Genomic DNA, 24704 nt, shown 5'->3' with positions numbered 1-24704 from the left:
CCTGTTTGATCTAACGTTAACAACATGCTGCTTCTCTCACCTGTTTTTGGCCTCTAGTATATCTGAATCCAAAAATATGACCGTTCAGTACGATTAATGAGTGTTGGTTAACATTACCTGCAGTAGTCAGTTGTAAAAACGTTAGCTAACTTACTTCATTACTGCGTCATGTTGTTTCCTAGTGATATTTCTGACAGCGGTGTGAGACATAAAAGGAAACATTAAAACGTCTTAACATGATCAGCCCAAATGTAAAAATCATAGAAAGCCATAAAAAGTTTCATTATTCCTGTTTACATCACAAAGTCAAGCTGTTTATAATTAGAGCTGCTATGATTAGTGGATGCATTGATTAGCTGCCAACTATTAAATTGGTTGCCAACTATTTTGATAATCGATTGTTTTGAGTCATTTCTTTAGAGGAAGCTGTTCACTTGTTTAATCAAACCTTATCAATATTAAACGTGTTGTGTGTCCAAATTGCACCAAAAGAACGTCTGTCTCCTCAGTAAGTCACCTGTTTAGTGTTTGATGGTTGTTTATTTGTGCTTTAGAACATCACTGCCATGAAACAATCAGGAAATAACATGGTATTTCTGTCTCTCTTTCAGAGAAAGCTTTCCAGCCTGTCTCTTTGTCACTTCATCACCCTCTCTCTCTCTCTCTATTTCTCATCTTTTTTTAAATGAGTCAGGAAACCCACAACAAAGCTTAACTTTTAATGTTATCAAATGAAGAGAGATGTCGTCCCCTCATCACTCTCATGGCAGGGTCGACAGCTCTGATCGTGACATGCAGTCACAGAGCCCAGAAGACCCGCCCGGCTGCTGCAGAGCTGATCGCTTGTTTATTCAGAGTTTAAGTTTATTAATGTTAATTGTGCCATGTGTCCAACTTGCACAAAGTCGGCCCTTTGTTCCCCAGCAATGCACCCACCAAGTATGGAGTTGACCGGATGAACGGTTCAAGAAGGACATACAGACAGAGATTCCTTCCTTTAGTAGATAGATTGATGCAATTGGTGGCTACAAAAAATATACAGAATCTGCAAAGAAGCATTTTGTGCAGAAGTATTTGTAGGAAACTGTTTATCAGAGGTTTTCAGCCCCCCAGTTTATGTCACATCTCATCTCATGATTAAATTAGTTAGTTGAGGACGGCCTTAAAGGACAGATTCACAGTTTTTCAAGCGTGTCTCAAAACAACAGTCCACTGACCACTGGAAGAGGTTTTCCTCACTGTAATCACTCTTCCTGTTCATTCTGGCTATTAAAAGATCCCCCTCAAATGCACTTTCAGTGAATAAAATAAATAAATAAAAGTTGATGTGAAGCTTATATGAGGCTTCATCAGTCTGAGTTAGAGTCATATCAAGTGGATATCTGACACATTTAGAGTATTTATAGCATCAAATTCCCTCTTTGTGTTTCTTTGGACAGTTTTTCCCTGTTGAGCTGAAGTATAGTAACAAAAAGAGGGACTTTGGTACTAAAAAGACTGTAATGATAATGGTTAGTATGAACATGAGGAAAGATTACAGCAAGAAAAATAAGTTTCACTGTTCATTTTGGCTCCTGACTGTTTTTTTTTTTTTAATCTTTAACAGTTATCTAAACGAAATGATCCCATGAAGCAAAAAGTGCTAAAAGTAGGAAACTTGGGCGTGACTTGTACGCAGCATGATGTCCCGACTTTACGAGCAGCACCTGAATGCACCATGTAGAGCAGAAAGACCAGAGAAACAAGAAGTAGCAGCAGTTCGTCGACGCGCCGTCAAGACGCCCTCAAACACCGTCCAACACTCGGATAAAACTGAGTTTTAGAAACGTAAACGGAGTCTACTTTGTGGTGAAGATTCAATAGTTGCAGCTGTAAACAACATCAATCTACAAATAAAGTGAAATAAATTAAAGAAAGTATAGTTTGTTATAGCAGGTCTGTCCTTGGTATCAACAAGATAGGAGTATGTGCGCACATCTAAGTGGAAGAGGGCAGGTGCTGGGCTGAAAGTGAGTGAATGTCGAAATACGCAGATAAACAGCTCAAACACTGCAGGGATCCAAAGTCCACTTATAATTTATTGTACCAAGGTGACGTTTCGAGCACTACTGCTCTTAATCAGACACAGTGGAGTCTGTTTAAGTCACCATGGTGCAATAAATTATAAGTGGACTTTGGAGCCCTGCAGTGTGCGAGCTGTTCATCTGTTTATTTCGACTATCATTGGTATCAGAAAGATAATAGTAGACATGATTATTCACTGCATATTCACTTCTAAAATGAAAAATGAGGAAAACAAATACATTTAAATCACATCAATTAGAAGAAATGTTTTCTCTGCATTAAACATTTTTATTAAATGTATTAAAATAATTGGTACTTGGCCGATCAGATTGATCTGTTAATTATTGGTGGATTTTATTGTTCTGGAAATGCTATGAAGTCACATTTTGGGAGTTACAAGTAGGCAGGTGAAGGTGGAACTGTTGTGATAAAGAGAAACAGGTTGGTGTGTGTGTGTGTGTGTGTCACTGAGGTGAGCAGACAACATTGTTAAGATATTATTGACATGATGCTTAACAGTAATTGGCTCATAAACAACCGTTTTATTTCCTTGTTCTTGCTTCTTTTCTCACTCGGCTGTATGCTGGATTTTTACCAATACAGTTGAGGGATATGAGGATTTAACTGCACTAACAAACCTCTTTATGATGCCCCCAAAATATATATTTAAATCATGAAATTAATTTCATAAATGTGCGTCAACTAGTCGACTAATGACTTGAACTAATGACTCCTATTCAACAAGGAAAATCTTTGTTCTGGGGCAGGACTAGTTACAGTTAAGTTTTTCTGTCTGAAGGGAAAAATACATTTAAGTTTTAATCAATGCGGTTGTCTATGCAGGTTGTGTAACGTGCATAAAGTGCAAGAGAAACGCACCCTTTATGCACGAAAAGTAAATTAAAATAGTTACCAATTAATTTTCTGTTGATTGATTAATCAATTAACTAACTAATCATCATAGATTTACACTATTTTACTACTTTCCCCCTCAGGGTTTAATGAATTATCTGCCTGATGCAGAAGGTTTTTATTGAAAAAATAAAAATATATTAAGATATACATTATATCTTTAAAATAAAACTGTTAGCCAGTAAATTTCAAAACACAATGATGCAAAACGTAAATAATATACAAAATAAAGAAAATTATTAATAAAAATTCCCATCTAGTACTGTTGGGAAGACTTTAAAGATTATAAAAGTTCTGGATCACAGGACCCCAAGTTGAATAAAGTTTGTTGGAGGCTCTTAGTGCAAACTTTTATTTTCTGTGTGTTCAAACATCAGGTCAACAAGCCATAGGGAGGCTGATAATTTCCATTTTAATCTAATTATTCTTTGTGGTAATAATGATGTATATGCTGTAATCTCCTGAACGTATTGTTTGGCTCATACATGTGGCTAAATATTCTGATCGATGCCAGTAAATAGATTGGTAAGAGTCCAAAGCATTAAGTCAAATCTGCTGGAGCTCATCTGCCTCGTCTGTAAACATGTCTGTCTGTCTTTCTCTCTGTGTGACTCTCAGAGATACATTCCCTCACTTACATCTACGCTGCCTTCTCCAAACCTGTTGGACTTCCGGGCATCCATGAGTTCACAGCTATGGGTCTGATGGACGACAGGATGATCGACTACTATGACAGTGATCTAAAGAAAAAAGTTCCCAAGCAGCCCTGGATGAAAGAGCGACTTCCAGCAGACCACTGGGAGAAAGGCACACAGTCCCGCCTGAGCAAGCAGCAGTGGTTCAAAGACAACATCGACATCCTGAAGAAACGAATGAATCAGACTGATGATGGTAAGATTCATGAACTGTGTCAGACTGGGATCACTTTTTGATGAATCAATAATTAACACTATGAAATTAACAACTGTAATACCTTTAGTAAAGATAAATGTTCCAGCAAAAATGAAGCTGTTTTCCTTAAATCAGGAACAAGTGATAATTTCTAATTAGCTTCAATTAAATTGTTTTAATTGTAATTATTTCCTGCATTTTTCCATGCCCTCATTCTCTGTAATTTATTTCACTGTCACTCCCCTTTAGATGTCCATATTCTACAGTGGATGCACGGCTGTGAGGGTGAGACAGGGTCTGATGGCAGTGTGGTGTTTCGCCGTGGCGTGGACATGTACAACTATGATGGACGAGACTTCCTGTCCTTCGACGACACCAATGCAGTCTGGGTTGCCTCCAGTAAGACAGCAGTCCCGACCAAGAGAAAGTGGGATGATGAACAGGGACTAACAGAATACACCAAAGGCTACCTGGAGAACGAGTGTATAGATTGGTTGAACAAGTTCATGACATACAGACAAAAGCAGCTGCAAGCAGCCTGTATGTATGACAGAAAATCATTTCTGTATTTTTATATCCATTATTACTAGAGATTATAGACGTGGCTTTAGTAATAGAAGGATTACTATGCAGGTTGTTAAAATGTCAAACATGAAATCAGCTGGTCTTGATGTTATTGGTATTCACACAAAATCTGGCTTTTTGTTTCTTCCTGAATTTTAGTATTTGTTATGGAAAATTGTCAGGTCCAGATGTGGCAACATTTCCCATCAACAAACAGCACTTCACTAGGATTATGGTTCAATAGTATTTTATTGACTCTGAATCCTTTTGAATCCACTGAGGTTCAGCTTTCAACATTTGTAATAAAAGTTAAAAATAACTTCATGAAAGAAGGCAGAAACACTTCAGTTTCGGTTCCATTTTACAACCTGTTGCAACAACCTGAAAGATGAGCAGCAGAAGATATTAAATATTGATTAAATATGTATCTGACACATTTAAATAACTGCTATAACCCACTTGTACACCTTATTTTTCACAAGCTACTTGTTTCAAATACTGGAAGTCCTGATTCTGAACTATTAAATTGATTAGCTTAAATAATTAATATGATATAAATTAAAGTTTGAGCGGGAGATTTTGACAACTGAAGCTGATTTAACTGTCAATATGTCAAGTTACTCAAGGCGTTAACATTCATTGGTTACAGCTGATAGAAGACGGACAGTGTCAGCTACAGTATATACTGTAAATGAGAAAACTGTTCTCCGTCTGCTCTGTACACCAGTCTTTGCTAATAAAAAAAAAGAAATTAGCCCTGGAGCTCAGCAAATCCGGTACTTTGCCATCATGGAACCAAATACAAAGAGAACCAGCTATTGGAACCCAACCCTCGTAAACACCATATTCAATAACAAACATGATCTTCAAATCTCAGAAAATTGTTTGGAAAAAGAGCAGAAATAATGAAATGAAGTGTGTGTCGTAGCAGCAGTGTTTTTATGTTGCTAAGTTTAGTATCACCAGGATGTTTTTGTGTTATACTTTTGTTATTATTAAAGATATCATTGTCACTATTTGTTGTAGTAGTTGTAGCAACAGATTCTATTAGTTTAGTTTATTATGAGGATGGTACAAACAGTATCACATGTGGTTTAGCATAATGCTATGTAGCCTCCCTGCAAACATGAACTCACCTAACATTTTCTCTTTCCAGCTCCGCCAGATGTGTACGTGTTTGCTACGAACACCAAAACTGAGACAAACGTCATGTTGACCTGCCTGGCTACAGGTTTCTACCCAAAAGACATCACCCTGGAGATCAAAAGAGACGGCCGTGTTCTGACTAAAGAGGACGGGTTGTTGACCTCAGGTGTTCGACCAAATGAAGACGATACCTACCAGAGAAGAGACAGTGTGGAGATTTTAAGGAGTGACGTTGCTTCATACAGATGTGAAGTCACTCACAGAACAACCAATGTATATGTGGAGAAGGTTTGGGGTAAGAAACTTTCTTATTTCAATTTACAATTTATCACAGTTCAACAAAGTTGTTTGGGGCAAAAATGCAAATGATCAGATGATCAGACAGGTTATAACCAAGACAAACATAAGAAAATGAGATCCACGTTGTATTAAATCAGATATAGTCTTTACTTAATCAGTTATGCTTCATATTGGACCTTTTTGTATTAGCTCAGGGTGCGATGCAGTAAGAGTCTGCATCAAAAGCTGCCTACTGTCAAGTTACTTCTTCACTGGAGGAGAGTATTATATTCAAAATGTGTTTAAATATTTGTCTTTATTGAAGATGGGGTGGATTCATTCATTTTTAGCATCACAGTTAGTAGCTACAAGAGAAAAAACACAACATTAACTGGCAAGAACCAACTTTTTGAATTTTGAAATTTTGGCCTTTTTGGTAAGAATCCTTTTTGACTCTTGACATAGTCTCCACATTTCATGTTATTTTGTGTCATTAAATTGTATCTTATCACTTTTATCACATTATCACTGATTATCACGTCTACATTTTAGTACCATGCATCAACACTGAGTCACATGAAACTAAATATTAATGATGTTAAAAGTCAACTGAATATGAAACAAATGTAAATGTTTTCTGTGTTTTAGAAGGGAAACTTCCTGACCCTCCTGGAGGAAACAGCGTAGTTATTATTGCTGGGGTGGTTGTGGGCGTCCTTGTCATGGCTGCAGTGCTGCTGGTGTTCTTGTATAAAAAAGGGATAATTGGTAGGTGTAATATATAATCATTGTGTTTTCTCAACAAGGTACCAGTGGAGTGTGATATATTTTTCCCATATTTTATTCAATGTCCTTTTAAAAGAAAATACATAAAACATTTAATTCCTCAAAAAAACTAAATTAAGAAAAGAAACCGATTCCTGCAAGTTTTCAAGCAAGCAAACAATTGAAAAGCTCTATTTACTTAACAGTTGTTTTTTATGTCTTTAAATTAAAGAGTAACTACACAGTCAAACTCTGCTAGCTCCCTCCATCCCAGTATATTTAAAAGATGTGCACAGGATGACTGTAGGGGGCGTGGCCTTGTGGCTACGTAGTGCGTGATGCGGGAGGTACGGGGACGTTGAGGAGAGTGGATTAAGACTGACCACCGCTCAGTGTAGCATGAACAGATGTAGAGCTGGTAGTCAGAGATAACCGGCCATGAGCAGCTGCTGTCAGACTCTCTGTGTCCGCCGGAGCTTTGACCGTCACTAGAAGCACATTCATGGCCCTTTGTAAAAGTTTCTACTACGAGAAGCTCTCAGGTGTGTGTGTGTCTGTGAGGGAGTGTCAGTACGTAGCTGTAGCCCTGCGGTTGATCATGTTAATGTTACCGTCATCAGTCTGAATGTCTTTATAAAGCTTTTAATACAGCACAGTTAGTTATCAGCGGGCCCATGTGTTGTGTTTACTGCCACAGAAAAGGAATAAATTATTTGTATAACCAGGGTTCTCTGAGCAGCACGACGTCTCTTATCAGACCTGCTAACGTCTCCAGCAGCTCTGTGTGAGAGGAACAAACTGAGGCTACAGTTAGCAGAGTTCTGATATTTATACTTGATGCAGCGGCTGAAGTGAAATATACCTCAGATTGTTGACTTTTCCTCACAATTAGAGAATTCGGCTGAACTGAAATTTAAATCCAAACAGACAGAAATGAGCTAATTTGGAGCAGAAAAAGTAGTTTTTACACACAATATATGTGTTTTGTTGGAAAAATAGAATCAGAGCAGTAATGAATTCAAAATGCTTCATCATTGCTGTTGTAAATAAAAACGTGGTGCCATAGTTACTGAATTCAGTCAAAAGTGACCCAGAACTTAAAATTGAACTGATTCACGCTGCAGATTGTAAAAACAAACCCAAGTGGTCATGGTATTAGAGGGATACTGATGGTTCTTAGTGTTTGTGCCGTCCATTACAATCATGGAACACACAACCTGTCGGGTTTTATCTCTTACATAGACTGTATTTACACCAAGATTAGACAGATATTACAGTCTCTTCTGCTATAAGTCAGGAAGGTGAAAGGGTGTTAAATCATTGTTGGTTATCTGGTGCAAAGGTCTATTATTTAATGATCATGGACATCATGACATGTTAGGAAAAGAAAATCCACTGAAACACATTTGCATTTGGTGTTTTTAAATAGATTTATTATGTCACAAGTTGTTAGCATGTTGGAGAGATATAATGAACTATACATTCATATAGTTCTTCTCTATCATGCAACTTGCTCTCATCAGTTGAAGTCCTACTGCTCTGGGATTGTCCTCAAATTAAATCAGTGTTCAAACTGTGTAATTTAAAGGACAATAGATTTATCTAATGGAGGGACTAAACAGTTTCAGACCATGATTGTTTTTTACACACAGTAAAAACATCTTTTTACCCCAAAATAAAAAATATTTTCTCTCTGAACTTCAGGGGCTTTGTCCATAAAAATGTTTGGGGTCAAAAAACAAAATTACAAATTGATTCTTTAAAAGCTGATCAGTCAAATAACAAGTTGGGCCAGTTACTTAGCTTATAGGATCAGACTGGTGTTAAATATATTTCTTATTGTCAACAAGTAAAACCAACAAAGTGATGAGTCTGTCTCTACATACTTGTCAACGTCCCTCCCTGTCTGTGGCTCTCAACTTCAAGCTCGTTACTTCCTACTGAAGACGTAAATCAGAAATATTTAGTTTCATGTTTTTAATAAAGTCTCAGTAATTTTGTCACTGTAGTTTTTAACAAACAAACAGAGGAAATAGTGTATTTGTTGGGGACTATTTTCAGCGGTGGATGAATCCACATTTGAACTCTTGTGAGTATTTCTGGCAGCAGGACTGTGTGTGCAGGATTGAGTCAAAATAAAGGACAGTGTGTTCATGTTGATGAAGGAACATGTCACCCAGTACAGCGGTGTGACTCATTGACCACGGAGCCACAGAGGTCAACAGAGCTCTACGGCACAGAGGAATAAGATATATCACACAATACTTGTTAGTATAATTCATAAATAGAAAGCAGTCCAGGAAGCACTGATAGGATATAAGTAGGTTCCCAAACACGTTAACACAAACCTTGATGTATTTTCTTTTCTTCACAGGGTCCAAATCATCTCCCAGAAGCCGTAGTTCTAGCACTGAATCCTTATGTAAGTATCTTTGGTTGACTGATTGAAAGCTGCATCACGCAGGTTCATGCTTTTCAGTTTGATCAGTTTGTTGTTTTTGCTGTTTTCATACCAACTTAATCCTTTTAGTTAGTCCTGGCCAGGCTGTAACTTCTGTACAATGAACTTGACAATAGTTAGTTTAGCTGATTTTGTTTTTTGTGTGTTAACTTTGTGTTTATTCACAGATACAGCAGTTCCTATTCCTGTCTCTGGTAAGTGCTTTACTTTTCTGCTATTGATTCTTTTAATGATTGAAATGTTAAATGTTTTGGTGTTAAAGATGTTTATAATGTTACAACAATGACTCAGAGGGAGGCAGCATGATGAAGGAATCCCAAATGTCTGAATAAACCAGATTTAACTTTATTAATAAATTAAAGTGTAAAAAAAGCTGAGACAGAGGAGGAGGAAGGGCCTCTTGTAGGTTGGCTAGGAGCCACTGAGTGGACAGGTGCAGTTGTTCAGACATAAATCACCAGCCTGAGGCAGACCTTCTGGACACGAGCCTCTGCCATACATTACCAGTTCACCTTCAGAAGTCTAACTGGTATCAGTCATTTCTGTAAACACAGCAAGAATATAGACTTATAGACCAAAAGACAAACCAATCCAACCAAAGACCAAACAATCCTGATTATTTAAAAAAAAAAATCAAAGAGGATGTAGAGACAGAAAAAGCTCCACGTTTTATCAGACACATGGACTCATATTAAGAGAAGATGGTCAGTAAGTCAAATCATTAGTTAAGGCAGCCCTGTCTGTAAACTCTGAATCATGAACTTCACACTTTCCTCATTTAAAAAATGGATATGTATATTTTGAATTTTAATAAGTGCAGCTGTTTGTTAGTACTGTTAATGTTGTCTTTATTTACAGGTGCTGCTCCATCAGCCACAACCATCAATGTCCAAGGTAACTACTTTCTTTCTTTCCCATCAGAAAAACATTGACTGAGGCTTTAAAGGACAAGTTCACAATTTTTAAACTCTATCATAATCAACAGTCAGGTGTCCATATGAACAGTGAAAGAGGTTTTCCTCGCTGTTATCATTCCTCCTGTTCATACTGGATACTAAAAGATCCTTCAAATGTGCTTTCAATGTAAGTGATGGAGGCCAAAATCCACAGTGTGTCCACACAGTCAGAAGTGAGGGAGAAGGAGTAGATGATATTTCTAGGATTTTAAACTGGTAATTATACTTTTCTTGTGGAAAAACTATATCAGAAACATTATCATTAGATGTAGATTATTTATTAGTAAAATTTAGTAAAACAACTTGTGAGAGAGATTTAAATAGTGATTCATTTAATGTATTTCTTGTATATATTATATATGTTACACATGTTTTTAAACTAAAGGGTCAGTGTTTGTTCTCTATTCAATGTGATGTAACATCACTGTGACACTGTGGAATAAGAAATTCTACCTCCTAGGTTAGTTGAACTCTTGAACTTGTTTGTATCTGAGGGTTGTTTGCTGACCTCTGGGGTTTATCTACAGATATCTTTGCCTTAATCCTACTGTTTTACAAACTGTGGATCATCAGGTACCTAGTTGAGCTAAATTTGAAGGATGTCCTTGTTTGAAGTTATTGACTGACCATCAGGTCTCTGTGACATCATCCTATGACCCTTCTTGTTTGTAAGAAGGTGTAACGGTTTGTTGAAGTGTCCATTTAGAGACCTGACTGTCTTTAACTTTGCTTCTGCAGAGGTATAAAACTTTCTTAAACACACCGTTTTAAATAACATGTTCCTACCAAAATGTTTGTATTAAAGATTAGTTTTTGCGCACAATATAACATCTCTTTGCCACAAAATAAAAAATATCTTCTTTCTGGAGTTCAGGGGCTTTGTCCATACAAATGAATTTTAAACTGGTAATTATACTTTTATTGTGGAAAAACTATATGAGAGACATTATTATTAGACGTAGAGTATTTTTATGTCTTTATACATGTGTGGAGGGGATCTTTAAGAAAGTAAACTTTGATTCAGCTGCATTAACGTTACTCTGAAGATCAGATTAAAACTGAAATGAAGCAGCAGAGGTTTCATGACTTTGCATCATTTCATCATCATTTCTGTATCAGACCTGCTGTATGTCAGCGTGAAGCAAACATACACATAAATCTAAAGAAAAGAACCTGAAAATATACCACTGGGGAAGTTTCAGCCAGTAGAGATGAATATATGATGCAAGAAGAGGGAGAGGAGGACGATGAAGACACAAACTGGCAGATCAATTGTTGGATTAATTTTTGTGTCTGTTGGTTTAGTTTAGTTTTATTTTCTAATTCTTCCTTTTACATCAACGTCACTTATAGAACATCAGTGTTCATTTTTGAGTCTATAGTTTTTCATGAAGAAAAACAGTGAAAACTTGAATAAAACATGTAGTTTTTGGTTCCTGCTGTAGGTTCTTAAGATGCTTTGAGCCTCCTGCGAGTGTTCAGGAGTCACTCGTTCATCTTTGTTTGTTTGTAAGAGCGTCGTCAGTTATGATGCTTTTGTGAAACAAACCTCTGAAACTGTAGAAGGTTCATAAGATGGATTTTACAGTTTCATCATAGCTTTAAGATGCTTTTGGAGAAAAAAACCTGGTTGTTTGGTCTGCAGCAGGGTTTGACAGCTTTCACACCACCATAAATGATCGGAGCCAACGCACCATTATGTTGATTTTCTATGATTTCTTCCTCTCACACACGTGATGTTGACAAACCTGAGAATATTATAAGATCATGTAAAAAATGAACGTAATGCAGTAAAGCAGATTTTAGTCTTTAATTGTGTGTGTGTGTGTGTGTGTGGTCAATGACATCAATGAAGGTGTGAACAAACGTCTCCTGGACGAGAAGGAAATGAGTTAAAAGTTTTCCTGTAGGAAGACATGATGTCAGCTGCTGAGCTACATGACTTTGTACAGATTCTGATGTTCAGTGTTACATAATGAAATACTGTTTTGATAATGAGATCATTTTATTATTGATTATCTCACCATATTATTAATATGAAAAAGGTTGACAATCGTTATGTCTAAATTAATAATCTAAATATGACCAAAGTCTGGCCCAGCATGAGACCTTAAATACTTTTACTATTTATTAAAAATCAAACCATTATGTTTTAGTTGACTTTAAAATAATTATTAATTATAAATCACATGGTAAAAAATGTTTGTTTTCAGTGTTTTGTCCATATTGCCCAACTCTGCACCCACCAATGTTCATGTAATTTGAATAATAGATTAAAAAACAATAGATGACTGAGTTTAATCTTTGAAGTTTTAAACCAAACAGGAAGTGAAGTTAGGAGGTGCTGGTGTTAATGGTGTTACAGGAAACCATCAAAACATTTTGTTAATGTCTGAAACGGTTGTGATGTTACATCACTTTAATCTATTATATATCATCATTTTAAACATAAAGAAAGCTCTTCCTCTGCAGACATTGACTCAGGTCCTGAAACAGTATTTTAAAGCATTTTATCTTTAGTTTCCGTTGTATCCTCAGTGAATAAATAAATCAAAAGCAGTCCAGAAAACACAGATTGGATATAAGCAGTTATTACAAACCTCAATGCATTTTCTTTTCTTCACAGGGTCTGTAAGGTCTCTCAACAGCCGTGCCTCTGGTCGTTCTAGTATGTATCTTCTGTTGATTGAGTGAAATCTGCACCACACAGGTTCATGCTTTGGCAGCTTCAAGTGGCAGCAAGAGAAAAATTAAAGGTTTAAAGGAATTACACCCAAATTACAAAAACTTAACATACTATCTTCATGGCTAGATATTACTAGAGGTAACTGAGAAAATGTGTTATGCAATTTGGATAAATGAAAAGTTAATAACAAAATGCATCTCAGCCTCACAAGATGTGTAGAAAAGCAGCATTAGTTCATGTATAGAAAGTAACACATCTGTTAATTCTTGCAGACATCAACTCACCTGACGGCTCCAATGAGCGTCTCCTTACTACCTAGCCCTCCTCTCATTTCTCAGTTTGTACATCCTCGATTCCTTTCCTGGCCTCCTCTCCTCGCCTCTTAGTCCCTCCCACCTGAGATGCGAGCGGAGGAGTCGAGGCAGCAGATATTTAACAAAATGAGACATCCTCGCTTTGGAGCCGTCATGTCAATTAAAATAATGTGCTGCAGAGCTGCATCATCTGTCCATTGCTTTTTTACAGCCTACTACTGTATTTAATGATCTCTGTCAGATGAGCAGAACAGTGTTCATGACAACTTATATATTTACTTTTAATTCAAATCGCAATGTGTCGTAATGCCACAAAGATGTACGGATGTCATACATTGTTATATTTTATTTAACACACAAACACACATATATATCCTTTATATATTTTATTGTGTGAAGCACTACAAATGGTTTGTATATTCTAGCTGTGTGTCACGCCTCTTTTATATGTCATGTGTGCTGAAAAGACTTCCTCAAAGGATAACCTGTGCATCCTCGCTCATAGCTCCTCCGGCAAGCCTCCTCTCTCCTTGAGATGTATTTTAGGAATTGAGACGTCCTTAAACATGACGCGCTGACATCGATTTCTGGGTCACAGGCAGGAGGACAGATGAGAGAGGAGATGAGGAGGCACAAAATAGATAAATGAGAAGAGCCCACAGTCTGAAGTCTGAGAGGAACCAACTTAGCTGGAAAAAAAAGCGCTACTACTGGACAGAGGATATAAAGTAAAAAGGGGAGTTTGAAAAACCAGAAGAGACATTAAATTGACAGATAACACAAAAACAAGAACAAAGTATTTAATTAAGCTCAGAGAGCTGTGTAATTTAAAGGACAATAGATTTATCTAATGGAGGGACTAAACAGTTTCAGACCATGTCATTGACTTGACATCCATGAATAATTGAGGGCCATGTTATAGAAGCACTAGAAGCATTAAGTAGCTATCCTAAACTTAAACACACCTTTTAAATAACTTGTTCCTACTAAAAAAATGTATGAAAGATTGTTTTTTGCACACAATATAACATCTCTTTGCCACAAAATTAAAAACATCTTCTGTCTGGTCTTCAGGGTCTTTGTCCATAAAAATGTTTGGGGTCAAAAAAACAAAAATTACAAATTGAGTCTTTAAAAGCTGCTCAGTTAAACCACAAGTTCTGCAAGTTACTAATTTCAGATAATCATTTTTCTCAATTGAAAAATGGATATGCATGTTTGGAATTGAAATAAGTCCAGCTGTTTGTTTTGTCCCAAGTCATGATGTTCTTCAGTTAGAGGCTTTTCCAGATTTAGAATCAGTTATGTAGTTTAGGAGTAGTAATAAGTTCAGCTGTTCATTAATGTGTTAATGTTGTCTTTATTAACAGGAGGAGGTGGACGCAACAATCATCCAGGTAACTATTTTATTTCTTCTCTTTTACTTGAAGGTTACAGCTTTGGTCAGACTTACTTAGCTTATAGGATCAGACTGGTGTTAAATATATTTCTTATTGTCAACAAGTAAAACCAACAAAGTGATGAGTCTGTCTCTACATACTTGTCAACGTCCCTCCCTGTCTGTGGCTCTCAACTTCAAGCTCGTTACTTCCTACTGAAGACGTAGATCAGAAATATTTAGTTTCATGTTTTTAATAAAGTCTCAGTCATTTTGTCACTGTAGTTTTTAACAAACAAACAGAAGAAATAGTGTATTTGTTGGGGACTATTTTCAGCGGTGGATGAATCCACATTTGAACTGTTGTGAGTATTTCTGGCAGCAGGACTGTGTGTGCAGGATTGAGTCAAAATAAAGGACAGTGTGTTCATGTTGATGAAGGAACATGTCACCCAGTACAGCGGTGTGACTCATTGACCACGGAGCCACAGAGGTCAACAGAGCTCTACGGCACAGAGGAATAAGATATATCACACAATACTTGTTAGTATAATTAATAAATAGAAAGCAGTCCAGGAAGCACTGATAGGATATAAGCAGGTTCACAAACATGTTAACACAAACCTTGATGTATTTTCTTTTCTTCACAGGGCTCAGATCACGTTCCAGAAGCCGTAGTCCTAGCACTGAATCCTCATGTAAGTATCTTTGGTTGACTGATTGAAAGCTGCATCACGCAGGTTCATGCTTTTCAGTTTGATCAGTTTGTTGTTTTTGCTGTCTTCATACCAACAAGTTTAGTTGTTTTTGTTTTTTGTGTGTTAACTTTGTGTTTATTCACAGATGTACCACGTGATGAAGTTCCTGCTGCCCCAGGTAAGTGCTTTACTTTTCTGCTGTTGATTCTTTTAAAGATTGAAATGTTAAATATTTTGGTGCTAAAGATGTTTATAATGTTACAACAATGACTCAGATGGAGGCAGCATGATGAAGGAATCCCAAATGTCTGAATAAACCAACTTTAACTTTATTAATAAATTAAAGTGTAAAAAAAGCTGAGACAGAGGAGGAGGAAGGGCCTCTTGTAGGTTGGCTAGGAGCCACTGAGTGGACAGGTGCAGTTGTTCAGACATAAATCACCAACCTGAGGCAGACCTTCTGGACACGAGCCTCTGCCATACATTACCAGTTCACCTTCAGAAGTCTAACTGGTATCAGTCATTTCTGTAAACACAGCAAGAATATAGACTTATAGACCAAAAGACAAACCAAACCAACCAAAGACCAAACAATCCTGATTATTTAAAAAAAAAAAAAATCAAAGAGGATGTAGAGACAGAAAAAGCTCCACGTTTTATCAGACACATGGCCTTATATTAAGAGAAGATGGTCAGTAAGTCAAATCATTAGTTAAGGCAGCCCTGTCTGTAAACTCTGAATCATGAACTTCACACTTTCCTCAGTTAAAAAATGGATATGTATATTTTGAATTTTAATAAGTGCAGCTGTTTATTAGTAGTGTTAATGTTGTCTTTATTTACAGGTGCTGCTCTGCCAGCCACAACCAACAATGTCCAAGGTAACTACTTTCTTTCTTTCCCATCAGAAAAAACACTGACTGAGGCTTTAAAGGACAAGTTCACAATTTTTAAAGTCTATCATAATCAACAGTCAGGTGTCCATATGAACAGTTAAAGAGGTTTTCCTCGCTGTAATCATTCCTCCTGTTCATACTGGATATTAAAAGATCCTTCAAATGTGCTTTCAATATAAGTGATGGAGGCCAAAATCCACAGTGTGTCCACACAGTCAGAAGTGAGGGAGAAGGAGTAGATGATATTTTTAGGATTTTAAACTGGTAATTATACTTTTATTGTGGAAAAACTATAAGAGACACTTTATTATTAGACGTAGATTATTTTTATGTCTTTATACATGTCTGGAGGGGATCTTTAAGAAAGTAAACTTTGATTCAGCTGCGTTAACGTTACTCTGAAGATCAGATTAAAACTGAAATGAAGCAGCAGAGGTTTCATGACTTTGCGTCATTTCATCATCATTTCTGTATCAGACCTGCTGTATGTCAGCGTGAAGCAAACATACACATAAATCTAAAGAAAAGAACCTGAAAATATACCACTGGGGAAGTTTCAGCCAGTAGAGATGAATATATGATGCAAGAAGAGGGAGAGGAGGACGATGAAGACACAAACTGGAAGATTAATTGTTGGATTAATTTTTGTGTCTGTTGGTTTAGTTTAGTTTTATTTTCTAATTCTTCCTTTTACATCAACGTCACTTATAGAACATCAGTGTTCATTTTTGAGTCTGTAGTTTTTCATGAAGAAAAACATTGAAAACTTCAATAAAACATGTAGTTTTTGGTTCCTGCTGTAGGTTCTTAAGATGCTTTGAGCCTCCTGCGAGTGTTCAGGAGTCACTGGTTCATCTTTGTTTGTTTGTAAGAGCGTCGTCAGTTATGATGCTTTTTGGAAACAAACCTCTGAAACTGTAGAAGGTTCATAAGATGGATTTTACAGTTTCATCATAGCTTTAAGATGCTTTTAGAGAAAAAAACCTGGTTGTTTGGTCTGCAGCAGGGTTTGACAGCTTTCACACCACCATAAATGATCGGAGCCAACGCACCATTATGTTGATTTTCTATGATTTCTTCCTCTCACACACGTGATGTTGACAAACCTGAGAATATTATAAGATCATGTAAAAAAATAATGTAATACATTAAGGCAGATTGTAGTCTTTAATTGTGTGTGTGTGTGTGTGTGTGTGTTTATCAATGTCTCTCCACAACTTCCCAATGATGAAGACGTGAACAAACGTTTCCTGTTGTACAAGATGGAAATAAGAGTTAAGTTTTCCTGTAGGAAGACATGATGTCAGCTGCTGAGCTACATGACTTTGTACAGATTCTGATGTCAGTGTTACATAATGAAATACTGTTTTGATAATGAGATATTATTTTGTCCATATTGCCCAACTCTGCACCCACCAATGTCCATGTAATTTGAATAATAGATTAAAAAACAATAGATGACTGAGTTTAATCTTTGAGGTTTTAAACCAAACAGGAAGTGAAGTTAGGAGGTGCTGGTGTTAATGGTGTTACAGGAAACCATCAAAACATTTTGTTAATGTCTGAAACTGTTGTGATGTTACATCACTTTAATCTATTATATATCATCATTTATAACATAAAGAAAGCTCTTCCTCTGCAGACATTGACTCAGGTCCTGACACAGTATTTTAAAGCATTTTATCTTTAGTTTCCGTTGTATCCTCAGTGAATAACTAAATCAAAAGCAGTCCAGAAAACACAGATTGGATATAAGCAGTTATTACAAACCTCAATGTATTTTCTTTTCTTCACAGGGTCTGTAAGGTCTCTCAACAGCGGTCTCTCTCGTCACTGTAGTAAGTATCTTCTGTTGATTGAGTGAAATCTGCACCACACAGGTTCATGCTTTGGCAGCTTCAAGTGGCAGCAAGAGATAAATTAAAGGTTTAAAGGAATTACACCCAAATTACCAAAACTTAACATACTATCTTCATGGCTAGATATTACTAGAGGTAACTGAGAAAATGTGTTATGCAATTTGGATAAATGAAAAGTTAATAACAAAATGCATCTCAGCCTCACAAGATGTGTAGAAAAGCAGCATTAGTTCATGTATAGAAAGTAACATGTCTGTTAATTCTTGCAGACATCAACTCACCTGACGGCTCCAATGAGCGTCTCCTTACTACCTAGCCCTCCTCTCCTTTCTCAGTTTGTACATCCTCGATTCCTTTCCTGGCCTCCTCTCCTCGCATCTTAGTCCCTCCCACCTGAGATGCGAGCGGAGGAGTCGAGGCAGCAGATATTTAACAAAATGAGACATCCTTGCTTCGGAGCCGTCATGTTAATTAAAATAATGTGCTGCAGAGCTGCATCATCTGTCCATTGCTTTTTTTTACAGCCTACTACTGTATTTAATGATCTCTGTCAGATGAGCAGAACAGTGTTCATGACAACTTATATATTTACTTTGAATTCAAATCGCAATGTGTCGTAATGCCACAAAGATGTACGGATGTCATACATTGTTATATTTTATTGAACGCACAAACACACATATATATCCTTTATATATTTTATTGTGTGAAGCACTACAAATGGTTTGTATATTCCAGCTGTGTGTCACGCCTCTTTTATATGTCATGTGTGCTGAAAAGACTTCCTCAAAGGATAACCTGTGCATCCTCGCTCATAGCTCCTCCAGCAAGCCTCCTCTCTCCTTGAGATGCATTTTAGGAATTGAGACGTCCTTAAACATGACGCGCTGAGATCGATTTCTGGGTCACAGGCAGGAGGACAGATGAGAGAGGAGATGAGGAGGCACAAAATAGATAAATGAGAAGAGCCCACAGTCTGAAGTCTGAGAGTAACCAACTTAGCAGGAAAAAAGTGCTACTACTGGACAGAGGATATAAAGCAAAAAGGGGAGTTTGAAAAACCAGAAGAGACATTAAATTGACAGATAACACAAAAACCAGAACAAAGTATTTAATTAAGCTCAGAGAGCTGTGTAATTTAAAGGACAATAGATTTATCTAATGGAGGGACTAAACAGTTTCAGACCATGTCATTGACTTGACATCCATGAATAATTGAGGGCCATGTTATAGAAGTACTAGAAGCATTAAGTAGCTATCCTAAACTTAAACACACCTTTTAAATAACTTGTTCCTACCAAATAATATGTATTAAAGATTGTTTTTTGCACACAATATAACATCTCTTTGCCACAAAATTAAAAACATCTTCTGTCTGGTCTTCAGGGGTTTTGTCCATAAAAATGTTTGGAGTCAAAAAAACAAAAATTACAAATTGAGTCTTTAAAAGCTGCTCAGTTAAACCACAAGTTCTGCAAGTTACTAATTTCAGATAATCATTTTTCTCAATTGAAAAATGGATATGCATGTTTGGAATTGAAATAAGTCCAGCTGTTTGTTTTGTCCCAAGTCATGATGTTCTTCAGTTAGAGGCTTTTCCAGATTTAGAATCAGTTATGTAGTTTAGGAGTAGTAATAAGCTCAGCTGTTCATTAATGTGTTAATGTTGTCTTTATTAACAGGAGGAGGTGGACCCAACAATCATCAAGGTAACTATTTTATTTCCTCTCTTTTACTTGAAGGTTACAGCTTTGGTCAGACTTACTTAGCTTATAGGATCAGACTGGTGTTAAATATATTTCTTATTGTCAACAAGTAAAACCAACAAAGTGATGAGTCTGTCTCTACATACTTGTCAACGTCCCTCCCTGTCTGTGGCTCTCAACTTCAAGCTCGTTACTTCCTACTGAAGACGTAGATCAGAAATATTTAGTTTCATGTTTTAAAAAAGTCTCAGTCATTTTGTCACTGTAGTTTTTAACAAACAAACAGAGGAAATAGTGTATTTGTTGGGGACTATTTTCAGTGGTGGATGAATCCACATTTGAACTCTTGTGAGTATTTCTGGCAGCAGGACTGTGTGTGCAGGATTGAGTCAAAATAAAGGACAGTGTGTTCATGTTGATGAAGGAACATGTCACCCAGTACAGCGGTGTGACTCATTGACCACGGAGCCACAGAGGTCAACAGAGCTCTACGGCACAGAGGAATAAGATATATCACACAATACTTGTTAGTATAATTAATAAATAGAAAGCAGTCCAGGAAGCACTGATAGGATATAAGCAGGTTCACAAACATGTTAACACAAACCTTGATGTATTTTCTTTTCTTCACAGGGCTCAGATCACATCCCAGAGGCTGTAGTTCTAGCACTGAATCCTTATGTAAGTATCTTTGGTTGACTGATTGAAAGCTGCATCATGCAGGTTCATGCTTTTCAGTTTGATCAGTTTGTTGTTTTTGCTGTTTTCATACCAACTTAATCCTTTTAGTTAGTCCTGGCCAGGCTGTAACTTCTGTACAATGAACTTGACAATAGTTAGTTTAGCTGATTTTGTTTTTTTTGTGTTAACTTTGTGTTTATTCACAGATACAGTAGTTGAAGCTCCTGACACAGGTAAGTGCTTTACTTTTCGGCTATGGATTCTTTTAAAGTTTGAAATGTTAAATGTTTTGGTGCTAAGGATGTTTATAATGTTACAACAATGACTCAGATGGAGGCAGCATGATGAAGGAATCCCAAATGTCTGAATAAACCAACTTTAACTTTATTAATAAATTAAAGTGTAAAAAAAGCTGAGACAGAGGAGGAGGAAGGGCCTCTTGTAGGTTGGCTAGGAGCCACTGAGTGGACAGGTGCAGTTGTTCAGACATAAATCACCAACCTGAGGCAGACCTTCTGGACACGAGCCTCTGCCATACATTACCAGTTCACCTTCAGAAGTCTAACTGGTATCAGTCATTTCTGTAAACACAGCAAGAATATAGACTTATAGACCAAAAGACAAACCAAACCAACCAAAGACCAAACAATCCTGATCATTGAACAAAAAAAAAAAAATCAAAGAGGATGTAGAGACAGAAAAAGCTCCACGTTTTATCAGACACATGGACTCATATTAAGAGAAGATGGTCAGTAAGTCAAATCATTAGTTAAGGCAGCCCTGTCTGTAAACTCTGAATCATGAACTTTACACTTTCCTCGGTTAAAAAATGGATATGTATATTTTGAATTTTAATAAGTGCAGCTGTTTATTAGTATTGTTAATGTTGTCTTTATTTACAGGCAACGCTCCATCAGCCACAACCAACAATGTCCAAGGTAACTACTTTCTTTCTTTCCCGTCAGAAAAACACTGACTGAGGCTTTAAAGGACAAGTTCACAATTTTTAAACTCTATCATAATCAACATTCAGGTGTCCATATGAACAGTGAAAGAGGTTTTCCTCGCTGTAATCATTCCTCCTGTTCATACTGGATATTAAAAGATCCTTCAAATGTGCTTTCAATGTAAGTGATGGAGGCCAAAATCCACAGTGTGTCCACACAGTCAGAAGTGAGGGAGAAGGAGTAGATGATATTTTTAGGATTTTGAACTGGTAATTATACTTTTCTTGTGGAAAAACTATATGAGAGACATTATTATTAGACGTAGAGTATTTTTATGTCTTTATACATGTCTGGAGGGGATCTTTAAGAAAGTAAACTTTGATTCAGCTGCGTTAACGTTACTCTGAAGATCAGTTTAAAACTGAAATGAAGCAGCAGAGGTTTCATGACTTTGCGTCATTTCATCATCATTTCTGTATCAGACCTGCTGTATGTCAGCGTGAAGCAAACATACACATAAATCTAAAGAAAAGAACCTGAAAATATACCACTGGGGAAGTTTCAGCCAGTAGAGATGAATATATGATGCAAGAAGAGGGAGAGGAGGACGATGAAGACACAAACTGGCAGATTAATTGTTGGATTCATTTTTGTGTCTGTTGGTTTAGTTTAGTTTTATTTTCTAATTCTTCCTTTTACATCAACGTCACTTATAGAACATCAGTGTTCATTTTTGAGTCTATAGTTTTTCATGAAGAAAAACAGTGAAAACTTGAATAAAACATGTAGTTTTTGGTTCCTGCTGTAGGTTCTTAAGATGCTTTGAGCCTCCTGCGAGTGTTCAGGAGTCACTCGTTCATCTTTGTTTGTTTGTAAGAGCGTCGTCAGTTATGATGCTTTTGGAAACAAACCTCTGAAACTGTAGAAGGTTCATAAGATGGATTTTACAGTTTCATCATAGCTTTAAGATGCTTTTGGAGAAAAAAACCTGGTTGTTTGTTCTGCAGCAGGGTTTGACAGCTTTCACACCACCATAAATGATCGGAGCCAACGCACCATTATGTTGATTTTCTATGATTTCTTCCTCTCACACACGTGATGTTGAGAAACCTGAGAGCATTATAAGATCATGTAAAAAATTAACATTATATATTAAAGCAGATTGTAGTCTTTAATTGTGTGTGTGTGTGTGTGTGTGTGTGTGTGTGTGTGTGTGTGTGTGTGTGTGTGGTCAATGACATCAATGAAGGTGTGAACAAACGTCTCCTGGACGAGAAGGAAATGAGTTAAAGTTTTCCTGTAGGAAGACATGATGTCAGCTGCTGAGCTACATGACTTTGTACAGATTCTGATGTCAGTGTTACATAATGAAATACTGTTTTGATAATGAGATATTATTTTGTCCATATTGCCCAACTCTGCACCCACCAATGTTCATGTAATTTGAATAATAGATTAAAAAACAATAGATGACTGAGTTTAATCTTTGAAGTTTTAAAGCAAACAGGAAGTGAAGTTAGGAGGTGCTGGTGTTAATGGTGTTACAGGAAACCATCAAAACATTTTGTTAATGTCTGAAACTGTTGTGATGTTACATCACTTTAATCTATTATATATCATCATTTATAACATAAAGAAAGCTCTTCCTCTGCAGACATTGACTCAGGTCCTGAAACAGTATTTTAAAGCATTTTATCTTTAATTTCTGTTGTATCCTCAGTGAATAAATAAATCAAAAGCAGTCCAGAAAGCACAGATTGGATATAAGCAGTTTTTACAAACCTCAATGCATTTTCTTTTCTTCACAGGGTCTGATGGGTCTCTCAACAGCCGTGCCTCTGCTCGCTCTAGTAAGTATCTTCTGTTGATTGAGTGAAATCTGCACCACACAGGTTCATGCTTTGGCAGCTTCAAGTGGCAGCAAGAGATAAATTAAATGTTTAAAGGAATTACACCCAAATTACCAAAACTTAACATACTATCTTCATGACTACATATTACTAGAGGTAACATGTCATGTAATTTGGATAAACGAAAAGTTAATACCAAAAATGAATCTTAGCCTCACAAGATGTGTAGAAAAGCAGCATCAGTATGTGTGTAGAAAGTAACACATCTGTTCATTCTTGCAGCCAACAGCTCAACACCACTGCTCTGATGGCTCCGGTCAGCATCTCCTTACTTAAGTCTGAGTGGAACCAACTAACCAGATATGAAAATGCATTACTACTGGACAGGGGATATAAATTAAAAGGGGGAGTTTGAAAAACCAGAGGAAACATTAAATTAACAGATAACACAAAACAAGAACAAAGTATTTAATTAAGCTCAGAGAGCTTCTTTAAAGAGTTTTCAAAGTTTATTTACGGGTAATACAGGAATTGGGTTTGAACTTTAGTAAGTGTGATAGTTTGAGGAGTCCTGATTACTCTGGAATAATGTTCTAACAGATTTCACATATTCTTTCTTTGTAGTTTTCTTCCATTGATTGCCTTAAATTGGTTAAAAAATTCTTCCATGACTCTTTAAGCTGAACCTCAAAGTCATGGTGAAAGAAACACTATTGCTTCACATTACTGAGGCAAGTTTATTGTGATCGGGGGTAAGAGATCCTGGAACGTCAAGTGGAGACTCAGGAAGGTGATTAGAAAAGTGAGACCTGTAAGAAATGAAACAAATGTGACGTTTAGCTTTTAAAAGGAATCTCTTTGAAATCTGAAAATATTGAAGTTTAGAGATCATTAATCACAGTTACTGAAGCAAATGTTAAATGCTACAGTAGATTTATGCAAGAGGGTAAGAATAAGTGTTTTTACTTGAAGTAGCTGTTGTAGATCTGTTGATATCGTATTTCAAACAAAATCTTTGTCAAATTTGTCTAGAATCAGTAACAGCTGGATTTGATGAGACATTTTGAAAAGCCTGAAAACAGATCATGAAATAAAGTCAGAGTTATGAGGTGTTGAGCAAAAATTCATGCTTGTAAATTTAGTAAAAACAGTTTGTCAGTTGACCAGGTGGCTGGGCTTGTTTAAAGAGGGAGGAAATGTTTAAGGTTTCTGAGGAGATCTATATGTAAGTGTATATAAGTGTATATAAATAAGGACTTTTGTATTTGTGTGGAACATTTAAAAATATTCTTCATGTCTGATTTTATTGCCAAAATTATGATGTTAAACATAATTAAATTAGTGGAAACCAATGGCTGCCTTAAAGATGGGAAATAATGGTAAAAAGTACTTTAACAAATGGTAAGAACTTAGTAAACAGTGTATGTGATTTGTATTGAACAGGCTATAACTGAACATTTACAGCTATGATCAATTAAGTATATCGATGGCCGAAGAGCAAAGTCTCCCATCTGAAAAATGCACTTTTTTGAGAAAACTATAAAAAACTTGTTTTCTTGCAGAATGCTATTTATTAAGGATACCCAATACATAATATATTACGTGTTAACAATACCAACTAGGTATTAGTGCCTCGCATAGTGCAGATAGC

The 24704-nt window shown here is 36.5% G+C and overlaps 1 protein-coding gene across 1 annotated transcript in view; it reads left to right on the top strand.

The window, feature by feature from the left end:
- The window catches only part of LOC122969172 (H-2 class I histocompatibility antigen, Q10 alpha chain-like), a 223634-nt gene that overhangs the window by 68737 nt on the left and 130193 nt on the right, over positions 1-24704 (top strand). The window contains exons 13-15 of the mRNA XM_044334716.1: positions 14409-14435; positions 15260-15292; positions 19552-19578. Of these exons, the coding sequence (XP_044190651.1) occupies positions 14409-14435; positions 15260-15292; positions 19552-19578 (87 nt within the window). The remainder of the gene's footprint in view (positions 1-14408; positions 14436-15259; positions 15293-19551; positions 19579-24704) is intronic.

Source organism: Thunnus albacares, chromosome 19 (genome assembly GCF_914725855.1).
Source record: "Thunnus albacares chromosome 19, fThuAlb1.1, whole genome shotgun sequence".
Taxonomy (NCBI): Eukaryota; Metazoa; Chordata; class Actinopteri; order Scombriformes; family Scombridae; genus Thunnus; species Thunnus albacares.
This window is presented reverse-complemented; position numbering and strand designations above follow the sequence as displayed.